A 13,206-nucleotide genomic window follows, 5' to 3' on the forward strand; every position below is an offset into this window, starting at 1 on the left:
CAAATGAAAAGAGCAGTGAAATTCCTTGACCATATGGATCTAGTACCCTGATATCAAATTTCAGTCTGCAAACCAGGGAGCTTATGTATATCAATAGATACAGTCTTTACTAACCTGGAACTCTGTAGACAAGTTGCGGATATCAAAAAGTTTAAGAAGATGATCCCTGGATGCTGAGCACAGCCAATTGCCATTCGTATTCCACTTCAAATCCATTACCGTGCTTTTGTGTGCATGTCTTGAGTGGTTTGATAAATGCAATATTTAGTCTTCACATAGCAATTACATCTTAAAATCACTTTTCCTTTCATTACATCAAAGAAAAATAGTATCTACATTTAAAGCAACTGTGTATAGGCTAATGTTACTTATAGTGCTATCAATATATGAAAAAAATCTTCATACAAAGTAAACAATAAACCTATTATTCGATTAAAGTCCAATGATGTGTATACATTGTACATACAAGTCTAAAGCTAAGTGTACATATAGCCAAGGAGACATTACTTGGACATACAAAAAAGTAAAAGCTGAAGATGAGGAGTTTTAAGATTAAGTTGGAAAGCAAGATGTTTAGTGCTCTTCAGAATATTTCCGTATGTGTGTGGTTTGTCAATATTATATTGCTGCAGGTCAGGGGATCCATCAGGAAAGGGTGCTTTAGAGTGAGGCAAGGGTAAGCTTTTCATTTCTATTTGAGAGCTGGTGATTTGTTATGGATGGCTTTAGAATAGAGTGCTGAACATGTTCATGGTAGGATCTTGTTTCATTGTGTAGGTGTTGTGTTTGCTACACATCTAGTGATTGTTTTAAATACATTACTTTGTGCAATTTTCATCTTTGTTAACTTAAACATTTTGGTTGTCAAGTTGCACTCCTCTGACTTGGGTACCTATCTTTTTTTTTCTACTTTAGCCACACCTGGACTGGTGGTGTTCTATCCCCCAAAACATGCAATCTCTCCTTGTCACACACAACACCTGACAACACTTATTTCACACAATTCATTCTTCATACCTCTACAATTTCCTGCAGAGAGTTATGTGCTAGACCCGCCTTTTGGTAAAATGGTAGGAGCAATAGAAAAAAGTAGGTAGGGAACATTAGGCAGGAGCATTAGGTAGAAACATTCAGTAGAAGTAGTAGGTGGGAACATTCAGGAGGGAGCACTGGCTATAAGAACTAGGTTGGAACATTTGGAGGAACATAAGGTAGACACATTTGGTAGAAGTAGTAAGTAGGAACACTAGGTAGAAGCCTCTGGAAACACTGTGCTCGAGTTATCCTCTGCCAGTGACCTGTCGAGGGTAAGGTACTAAAGGCTAAGAAGCAGCACTGTAGTTCAACAGTTATGGAGATTCTTTTATCATGGCCACCCCCTTGAGACAGACAACACAGTTAAATTTGGTTTTGAGAGAATAAACAACCTGGCAGGTGGGGTGTAGTTTAAGTGGAGCAGATGAATAGCTTGTAGTGGATTTTGAGGGATTCATTTTCCTGTCTAAATTTAGTGCAAGTCAATGTTCTACAGGCATTTAGTTTGTGTGGTGCTTTTGTATTAATGTTATAAGTGAGGCAGTGAATGTTGTATGAGTATCATTAGTGTGTAATGCCTACAAATAGTAATGTTATATACCTTATAAACAAGTGGTTCTTAACCTGGGGGCCACGAAGTGGTCAACATATCTGACTAAAACTATTTTCTCAATGAATTACAAAAGTAATTTATTAATAGGCATGACAGATTCAGGCAGGGAAAACTTAATGAAAAACTGTAAATATTATTTAATTTTCTCATGAATATATGATTTTTTGTAAGTGTGTTTGTTTGTTTATTTATCCATTGAGAAAGGCATTAGAGTCTGTGAAACTGGAACTGTTGAAAAATTTGGTTTTTCATGGATCATGGGGGCCACCATAGATTCAAGGTTGGCCATAAGGAGGTACAGCTTCACAAAGGTTAGGAACCACTGTTCTAAACCAATCATACAACAACTGTCATTTGTTATACTTTCATCCTTAAGCCTTTTTAATCAAATCCTCACACTACATATCCCTCTCAAAAATTCATTCTTTTGAGTATCTCTCCTAATTCCAGCTACACTATGCCAGTCTGTCTCTACTGCTTTTTTAAGAAAATACTACAAAAATGTTTGTTCTTATTATTTACAAAAAAATATCTTCATTAAGAATATACTTACAGTTTTGCTAGCGGCTGACCAGAACGAGGATCCCAAAGTTTTATAGGTTGTTGGTTATCTTTGCTACCGGATGCTAGCAAACTTTTTGAAGGATGCCAATCCACACATTTGACATCTGCACCATGACCTGTTTGAACATTCCTTTTTTCAGTGATATGACTGCCAAAGGGCTTTGAAGTACTTCAGCTGTCAAGGACACTTCCTAAACAGTAACATGTACCTGATAGCTATACTTTGCACAATATACATATAAATTAAGGTGTACTACACCATTCTGCTTGTACACCTTATAATTTACGCTGCACTTACATCTTCAATTAAGGGATTCCAGAGTTTAACATGCTTTTGGTTATCTTTGCTACCATATGCACCACCTTTTGAAAGATACTAATCACACATATGAAATCTGTGCCATGAACCGTTTGAACATCCCTTGTTCAGTGATAGGACTACCAAAATGATTCTGGAGTACTGTACTTCAGCTGTCATGGACTACTCCGAAACAACAACAAATCACCTATAAATTATTTTTCGTACTTTGAACATACATATGCAGTCTTTTTTATAAATGTATTTCTCAAATTTACAAAAACAATTAAAATCTTTGAAATGATGAGGTTTGGCCTAGACTCAAGGTAATACTGATTTTTTCTGTTGAAAATATTGAAAATATTTCACAAAGTTTAAGTGTGAATGCATATGCCAAGCCAGTATCTTCCAGCATTCAAACTTTGGTTTTAGATCCATGAGTTCATCCAGGTACATCCCCAATAAACACAAAACTGATTTCAATTGTTCAAAAACTGCAAATATTTAAACTAGTCTTGGTATCCTTTAAAATTCTTAAAATTTCATCTTCATCATGGTTTATAATACCAGGCAGTATTTAGATAAAAAAACATTCCATTCTTCAAAAGTGCATAAGGAAAATTTCTGTATCAACTTAATCCTCATTCGAAAAACAGACCAAATAGGAGTACATTAGAAAAACAAAACTAAATGCCCACTGCCTACGACAAGGTAAGCCGTAATTCATATACTAATACTACCTTAAAATAAGTTTCAAATAAATGATGACTGGACAGAATAGTAAACAAGGTCTCTCTCCTCTCTCTCTCTGAAAACAACAACCAGCAAGAAAAAGAAAAGAAGAACCATGCATTGCTGAAGTAAAATAAGATTAAAATCTTACAAGAAAAAATATAAAGGAAACTTTTTTTGTAATATCTGTACTATCTATTCGCACTAATCCATCACATTTTAACAAAAGGGTGTCACCTCTCTAGACCCAGGTACAAAAGAAAACATAGTATATATGCATATACTATATGTTTTTATCACTGTCTTTTAGTAAATACCCAAGTTTTTGGAGGTACTTATTGTCTTTGCATAAGCATCATTTTACAGTAACTTGTTCTGACGTTCAACAGTTCTATTTGGCAAGAAACTTTTCCCATGTTAGTATTAAGTCTTTTAGCCTTACAATTCACTCCACTTGTTCCAGAGACTGTACAGTTTTGCCTTGTATTTCAAAAGGATCTTGATGATATACATTGTCAAATTCATTCAGAATTTTGAAAACTTTTATGAAGCCCCTAGGAAGTCCATGCTTCTTAAGTGAAAAGAAATGTAATATTTTCAGCTTCTCTTCATACAATAGGCTTTTAGAGATTGAATTATTTTGTGCTTTTTTTGTACTTTTGTACTTTTTTTAAGTCCTGATAATATCTCCAGGATCCTTCTCTTCTTTCATTTTCAACATAAGTTTTCATAGTAATTCATAAAGATGTTTAGTACTCTTCATCTCCAAACAATATAGAAAAAGAATTCTAAAGAGTAAATCATGGAATTATCTAACAATGTAACAGATCAGCTCCAGCATCATACACTACTCTGTGTGTATAGTCTACCACTCACTTCAATATCATATACAGCTCTGTGTACGGTGTACTACTCATTTCATGCAAATGTTAAGTTAGCAATGTCAATCAAATAAAATATTGTCAGTTTATATGGTATTCCTATACATATGAAATCCTGATGGCATCTTATGCTTTTTCCTGCATGTCTTTCAGTTAAATGAATTAAAGCTTTAATCAACACTGTTTTTAGGGGTAAGTTGTCTAGTTAAAGTTTGGTTATCTCATATACAGTTATCCTCACTTAAAGCAACTAATTTACAGGATTTCTGCTATAACAGCACTTACAAATTTGGGTAATAACTCAACTACAGAAAGACTAAAACTTCACATAACAGAATTTTGAATCTCTAAGTTCTAATTTGTCCATCCATCTAAAAGTTAAAAGAAAATCTTTCAAATCTCATTTAATTAGTAATCTTTCTTCCATACCTCTTCACCATTTCTCACTTTACTTGGGTAGTGTCAAGAACAGAAGGCTGAGGCTAAAGATGGAGAATGATAACAGTGATTATTAGCCCAATAAGCTGAAGCATTATCATTACATTATTGTACTCTATTCCCACTGTAATAATGTAGAACATCACTCACACAAATCTTCAATCTATCCTAGAGTGTTAACCACTGAAGATCTAGCTACAGTGTTGACAAAACAAAATGATGACTAAGAGGATTAAGCATGTGATCCTACTGCCTCTCCCTCCCAGTAACCCTGTCACATCACTCTGCAAAATCATATTAAGCAGAAATAGTCATAGTCTCTGAGAACTGTAAAAAATATTATTTGCCATTTTATCATCAATCTTTTGGCAAAAATTATACCTCAAATTATATAATAAGCAAGTATGCAACTGTATATCCTAGAAAAAATAATTCCCAAATCAATTCGATCTTTAAAAACTATACAAGCAACCTATGTCAAAAATGGTCATGTCTGCCTTAAAAAAACTGGAAGTCCTGTTCAGATCCAGTACATCTATTTTTCTTTTAGAAAAGTTGCTTTGATCATACATACTGATCAGTCTTTACATAAAGTACTGTCCTCCTATCTGAGGATGTTCTGGTTCTGAGCCAAGGCCAAAACAATTTGAATAATCAATTAGCCCAGTCTGACATAGAAACTAGACATATTTGCTTCATACTACAGAGTTGGTTCACTTCCCCTCTTCCACAGACATTACTTTGGGTTCTGCTTATGAGAACTGGCTGCTTGTGTGCAACCACTATACAGACCATGTAATAACCAGCAGCCAATTGTATTACATGATTAGTATTTGGTCATTGGTAATTCATGGGTAGGTACTGTGATATCTGTTTTCCCTTCACTGAAAGGCTTTGGATCTCTTTACCTCCTTATGCCTTTTCTGTTAACTACAACCTGCCCCTTCATATAAGGCAGATTTTCCACATCCTCCAAAACTCTTTCAATGCTTTCTCTCTTCTCTTCTTACTTCTCCCTCTCTTTATCCCATTTTTTCGTTTCAGTTAAGGCCTAGCCTCAGTGTGGCATTCTGCCCATGACTTGAGCCTTAAAATAACAAAAAAAAAAAATTCAACTATTCAGTGTTAAAGTATTATAAAAGGCTATGTTATCAAGGGCTTTTGCCTTAACGTGAATGTAGCTTTAATAGTTCATTACACATGTGTTTATTCATAGAATATATTTAAAGGAATTTTTGAAGGGAAGTTGTAGCCTTACTTAATGCAAACCTTAGTTCACTGAAGTCTGGTTACCTCAGTATAATGTTAATCTTTTTTTAAAAATCACCATCACTTTCAAAATACATTCTTGGAGTAGTTAACATAGATAGCCTTATAATTCAAAAGATTTTGCAAAATTTAAACAGAAACTACTTTCTTAAATATTAACATATTACTTATATGATTTCATAAAATAACAGAGGGCAACTCCAATTCCCAAGTTTGCCTTTGAGATATGAAACATAGTCTTAGTGACCTACTTTTGGTGAAATGCTGAAGCACTCATCAACATGCATCTGCATATGAAGGCACTTGACTAAACATCAAATGGTAGGTGAGAACTGAATGCAAACATAAAACTTAACCAGAGTCACTGGGGTGGAAAATGCAGAACTGGGTGACCTACTCTTAATGTGATGCTGAAATGCTCACCATATTTGCAACTGCACATGAAGGTACATGGCTTGTACATCAAAGTGGCTCAGATGTAAAACTTTACCAGAGTCATGCAGGCATAAGATTATGCATAAGAGCAATCTACTTTTGGTGAGATGCTGAAACATTCATCAATAAGTATCTGCATATGAAGTTACGAAAACAAACATCAAATACTGGCTGAGAACTGAACTCAGACATGACACTTAACCAGAGTTACTGAGATATGAAATATTGGTCTGGGAAACCTACTTTTGGTGGGATACTGAATTGCTCATCAATATTCATAAGCATATAAAGTTACATGTTTGCACATCAAGCAGTGGCTAAGAACTGAACTCAAACATAAAACTTACTTAAGGTGTGGATGCACAGTAAACAAGGATAAATCTTGGATGTTGAGGATATAAGAATTGCTCATCCTTTTACTTCGTGAAGACAAACTAAAAATTACTGACTATCATTGCACAAAAATTCTTCCCCAAGACATATATTCTGAACACTCATTAGCAGAATATAAACCACACAGTTAATGCTCTAGGCCATTAATATCTTTAACATAAATTCTTTCTTGAAAAAATTATAGTAATTATCCCATAACTGACAAAAGTGAACTTCAAGGTAGTTTCCAAGATAACGAATACAGTTTATATGTGTAAATCAAGTAAACAAAGAATTTTCCAATCCCATCTAAATGCTTACAAACATTTGAGAATTACTCCTAATACATTACAGTACAGTGAATTATTAGGTAAAACATGAAAGAACAAATAAGACAAATTTATAAAAAAAACATACAACAGATGGAATGTAATCAGATTCTGCCTACAAGTGGTTACATTATGAGTGAGGAGTCTTTAGCAAGGCTATACCATCATCAAAGGATGAAAAAGAGTACAGTCCCATGGAAGACTTCTTTGGGAAGACTTCTTTCTAAAGGAGTCCATCATTTCCTCATTCCTGCATAGAATGCTGTCTAGAAGCTGCAGGAGGCCAGTAAAGGTATCCAAAGCTGTACAATAATAATTCAATTGCTGTAGTGTATAATTCGTCCAAAGTTAAAAAAGTAGTCCCATTATTTCTTGACAGATTTTATGTGATATGCAACTTCACTTTGTAAAACTATAAGTCTCAAACTCATGGAGCAGATCCTCTCTTCTCTTGCTCTGTGTCTCTCATGTCATATACACATCATATGGTCACAGATTCTCTCTATCCAAATGCAAATCAGATTATAAAAGAATCAAACTATGCGACAATCTCAATTAAAAGATCAAGGACTAAGCTTTCTCATTACATCCTGTGACCAGTGGGATCTATCCAGGGCTGTGAAAGTGTTATTTACCCTATCAGTCACTACAATGCTTTTCCCTTGCTGCAGTGTTTCACAAATGCTAACATCCTGCAAAGGCATGCATTAACAAGAGTAAAATCTTACTTTGGCTCTCTAGTAATTCAGCTAAATCTGAGATATACTACATCTTCATGGGTCACAGTTACTGGATGTGCAAATCATAAATGCATCCAGAATTTAAGAATCAAGATTCTTCATAAAAAGGACAGTCTGATAATAAGGCTAGGTGAATTTGACATCATCATTAAGAAAGAGCTCAGCTAACATGCCATGCCCTTGCAGTCCAAGGCAGTAGTTTGGTTAAGGTACCTCGAAGTTAAACCTTATTTGATAACTTTCCTTTAAAACATGATAATGTCCTTGAAGTGTGTTTAATCTGTGATTCCCCTGATGTGTCTGATGCTTTTTCAATAAAATCAATATCGTCATTATTATTATACTTGATCACCGTTTCCCATGTTGGCAGGGTAGCGCCAGGAAACAAAAGAAAAAAGACCCATCCGCTCATATTACACACACACATATGTTTTGCTTTGTCACTGTCTCCCGCGTTAGCGAGGTAGCGCAAAGAAACAGACGAAAGAATGGCCCAACCCACCCACATACACATGTATGTACATACACGTCCACACACGCAAATATACATACCTATACATCTCAATGTACACATATATATACACACACAGACATATACATATATACACATGTACACAATTCATAGTCTGCCTTTATTTATTCCCATCGCCACCTCGCCACACATGGAATAACAACCCCCTCCCCCCCTCATGTGTGCGAGGTAGCACTAGGAAAAGACAACAAAGGCCCCATTCGTTCACACTCAGTCTCTAGCTGTCATGTAATAATGCACCGAAACCACAGCTCCCTTTCCACATCCAGGCCCCACAGAACTTTCCATGGTTTACCCCAGACGCTTCACATGCCCTGGTTCAATCCATTGACAGCACGTCGACCCCGGTATACCACATCGTTCCAGTTCACTCTATTCCTTGCAAGCCTTTCACCCTCCTGCATGTTCAGGCCCCGATCACTCAAAATCTTTTTCACTCCATCTTTCCACCTCCAATTTGGTTTCCCACTTCTCCACCTCTGACACATATATCCTCTTGGTCAATCTTTCCTCACTCATTCTCTCCATGTGACCAAACCATTTCAAAACACCTTCTTCTGTTCTCTCAACCACACTCTTAGAAGGAATATCCTCACCCGGCCCCCTTCTCTGTTCCTTTTTTTTGAAAAAAAAACAAAAAACAAAAGCGAGAGGGGAGGATTTCCAGCCTCCTGCTCCCTCCCCTTTCAGTCACCTTCTACAACACGCAGGAAATACGTGGAAAGTATTCTTTCTCCCCTATCCCCAGGAATATATATTTATTTTATATATTTGCTTTGTCGCTGTCTTCCGCATTTGCGAGGTAGCGCAAGGAAACAGAAGAAAGAAATGGCCCAACCCACCCCCATACACATGTATATACACACACGTCCACACACGCAAATATACATACCTATACATCTCAATGTACACATATATATACATACACAGACACATACATATATACCCATGCACACAATTCACACTGTCTGCCCCCATTCACTCCCATTGCCACCTCGCCACACATGGAATACCAACCCCCTCCCCCCTCATGTGTGCGAGGTAGCACTAGGAAAAAAAAACAAAGGCCCCATTCGTTCACACTCAGTCTCTAGCTGTCATGCAATAATGCCCGAAACCACAGCTCCCTTTCCACATCCAGGCCCCACACAACTTTCCATGGTTTACCCCAGGCGCTTCATATGCCCTGATTCAATCCACTGACAGCACGTCAACCCCGGTATACCACATCGATCCAATTCACTCTATTCCTTGCCCTCCTTTCACCCTCCTGCATGTTCAGGCCCCGATCACACAAAATCTTTTTCACTCCATCTTTCCACCTCCAATTTGGTCTCCCACTTCTCCCCGTTCCCTCCACCTCCGACACATATATCCTCTTGGTCAATCTTTCCTCACTCATTCTCTCCTTGTGCCCAAACCATTTCAAAACACCCTCTTCTGCTCTCTCAACCACGCTCTTTTTATTTCCACACATCTCTCTTACCCTTACATTATTTACTCGATCAAACCACCTCACACCACACATTGTCCTCAAACATCTCATTTCCAGCACATCCACACATCCTCCTGCACACAACTCTATCCATAGCCCACGCCTCGCAACCATACAACATTGTTGGAACCACTATTCCTTCAAACATACCCATTTTTGCTTTCCAAGATAATGTTCTCGACTTCCACACATTCTTCAAGGCTCCCAGGATTTTTGCCCCCTCCCCCACCCTATGATTCACTTCCGCTTCCATGGTTCCATCGGCTGCCAGATCCACTCCCAGATATCTAAAACACTTTACTTCCTCCAGTTTTTCTTCATTCAAACTAACCTCCCAATTGACTTGACCCTCAACCCTACTGTACCTAATAACCTTGCTCTTATTCACATTTACTCTTAACTTTCTTCTTTCACACACTTTACCAAACTCAGTCACCAGCTTCTGCAGTTTCTCACATGAATCAGCCACCAGTGCTGTATCATCAGCGAACAACAACTGACTCACTTCCCAAGCTCTCTCATCCACAACAGACTTCATACTTGCCCCTCTTTCCAAAACTCTTGCATTCACCTCCCTAACAACCCCATCCATAAACAAATTAAACAACCATGGAGACATCACACACCCCTGCCGCAAACCTACATTCACTGAGAACCAATCACTTTCCTCTCTTCCTACACGTACACATGCCTTACATCCTCGATAAAAACTTTTCACTGCTTCTAACAACTTGCCTCCCACACCATATATTCTTAATACCTTCCACAGAGCATCTCTATCAACTCTATCATATGCCTTCTCCAGATCCATAAATGCTACATACAAATCCATTTGCTTTTCTAAGTATTTCTCACATACATTCTTCAAAGCAAACACCTGATCCACACATCCTCTACCACTTCTGAAACCACACTGCTCTTCCCCAATCTGATGCTCTGTACATGCCTTCACCCTCTCAATCAATACCCTCCCATATAATTTACCAGGAATACTCAACAAACTTATACCTCTGTAATTTGAGCACTCACTCTTATCCCCTTTGCCTTTGTACAATGGCACTATGCACGCATTCCGCCAATCCTCAGGCACCTCACCATGAGTCATACATACATTAAATAACCTTATCAACCAGTCAACAATACAGTCACCCCCTTTTTTAATAAATTCCACTGCAATACCATCCAAACCTGCTGCCTTGCCGGCTTTCATCCTCCACAAAGCTTTTACTACCTCTTCTCTGTTTACCAAATCATTTTCCCTAACCCTCTCACTTTGCACACCACCTCGACCAAAACACCCTATATCTGCCACTCTATCATAAAACACATTCAACAAGCCTTCAAAATACTCACTCAATCTCCTTCTCACATCACCACTACTTATTATCACCTCCCCATTTGCGCCCTTCACTGAAGTTCCTATTTGCTCCCTTGTCTTACGCACTTTATTTACCTCCTTTCAGAACATCTTTTTATTCTCCCTAAAATTTTATGATACTCTCTCACCCCAACTCTCATTTGCCCTCTTTTTCACCTCTTGCACCTTTCTCTTGACCTCCTGTCTCTTTCTTTTATACATCTCCCACTCAATTGCATTTTTTCCCTGCAAAAATCGTCCAAATGCCTCTCTCTTCTCTTTCACTAATACTCTTACTTCTTCATCCCACCACTCACTACCCTATCTAATCAACCCACCTCCCACTCTTCTCATGCCACAAGCATCTTTTGCGCAGTCCACCACTGATTCCCTAAATACATCCCATTCCTCCCCCACTCCCCTTACTTCCATTGTTCTTACATTTTTCCATTCTGTACTCAGTCTCTCCTGGTACTTCCTCACACAAGTCTCCTTCCCAAGCTCACTTACTCTCACCACCCTCTTCACCCCAACATTCACTCTTCTTTTCTGAAAACCCATACAGATCTTCACCTTAGCCTCCACAAGATAATGATCAGACATCCCTCCAGTTGCACCTCTCAGCACATTAACATCCAAGAGTCTCTCTTTCGCGCACCTGTCAATTAACACGTAATCCAATAACACTCTCTGGCCATCTCTCCTACTTACATACGTATACTTATGTATATCTCGCTTTTTAAACCAGGTATTCCCAATCACCAGTCCTTTTTCAGCACATAAATCTACAAGCTCTTCACCATTTCCATTTACAACACTGAACACCCCATGTATACCAATTATTCCCTCAACTGCCACATTACTTACCTTTGCATTCAAATCACCCATCACTATAACCCGGTCTTGTGCATCAAAACCACTAACACACTCATTCAGCTGCTCCCAAAACACTTGCCTCTCATGATCACTACATATATATTTTATATTTATTTTATTATACTTTGTCGCTGTCTCCCGTGTTTGCGAGGTAGTGCAAGGAAACAGACGAAAGAAATGGCCCAACCCCCCCCCCCCATACACATGTATATACATACGTCCACACACGCAAATATACATACCTACACAGCTTTCCATGATTTACCCCAGACGCTTCACATGCCTTGATTCAATCCACTGACAGCACGTCAACCCCGGTATACCACATCGCTCCAATTCACTCTATTCCTTGCCCTCCTTTCACCCTCCTGCATGTTCAGGCCCCGATCACACAAAATCTTTTTCACTCCATCTTTCCACCTCCAATTTGGTCTCCCTCTTCTCCTTGTTCCCTCCACCTCCGACACATATATCCTCTTGGTCAATCTTTCCTCACTCATCCTCTCCATGTGCCCAAACCACTTCAAAACACCCTTTTCTGCTCTCACAACCACGCTTTTTTTATTTCCACACATCTCTCTTACCCTTACGTTACTCACGCGATCAAACCACCTCACACCACACATTGTCCTCAAACATCTCATTTCCAGCACATCCATCCTCCTGCGCACAACTCTATCCATAGCCCACACCTCGCAACCATACAGCATTGTTGGAACCACTATTCCTTCAAACATACCCATTTTTGCTTTCCGAGATAATGTTCTCGACTTCCACACATTCTTCAAGGCCCCCAGGATTTTCGCCCCCTCCCCCACCCTATGATCCACTTCCGCTTCCATGGTTCCATCCGCTGCCAGATCCACTCCCAGATATCTAAAACACTTCACTTCCTCCAGTTTTTCTCCATTCAAACTCACCTCCCAATTGACTTGACCCTCAACCCTACTGTACCTAATAACCTTGCTCTTATTCACATTTACTCTTAACTTTCTTCTTCCACACACTTTTCCAAACTCAGTCACCAGCTTCTGCAGTTTCTCACATGAATCAGCCACCAGCGCTGTATCATCAGCGAACAACAACTGACTCACTTCCCAAGCTCTCTCATCCCCAACAGACTTCATACTTGCCCCTCTTTCCAAAACTCTTGCATTTACCTCCCTAACAACCCCATCCATAAACAAATTAAACAACCATGGAGACATCACACACCCCTGCCGCAAACCTACATTCACTG

At 38.5% G+C, this 13,206-nt stretch overlaps 1 protein-coding gene across 1 annotated transcript in view; it reads right to left on the minus strand.

Moving 5' to 3' along the window:
• Positions 1-13,206, minus strand: part of Wdr33 (WD repeat domain 33) — a 75,360-nt gene that overhangs the window by 16,172 nt on the left and 45,982 nt on the right. Inside the window, exons 6-7 of the mRNA XM_071676846.1 lie at positions 2,202-2,328; positions 115-238 (exon numbers count right to left, since the gene is read on the minus strand). Of these exons, the coding sequence (XP_071532947.1) occupies positions 115-238; positions 2,202-2,328 (251 nt within the window). The remainder of the gene's footprint in view (positions 1-114; positions 239-2,201; positions 2,329-13,206) is intronic.

The sequence above is a fragment of the Panulirus ornatus genome, chromosome 23 (genome assembly GCF_036320965.1).
Source record: "Panulirus ornatus isolate Po-2019 chromosome 23, ASM3632096v1, whole genome shotgun sequence".
NCBI lineage: Eukaryota > Metazoa > Arthropoda > Malacostraca > Decapoda > Palinuridae > Panulirus > Panulirus ornatus.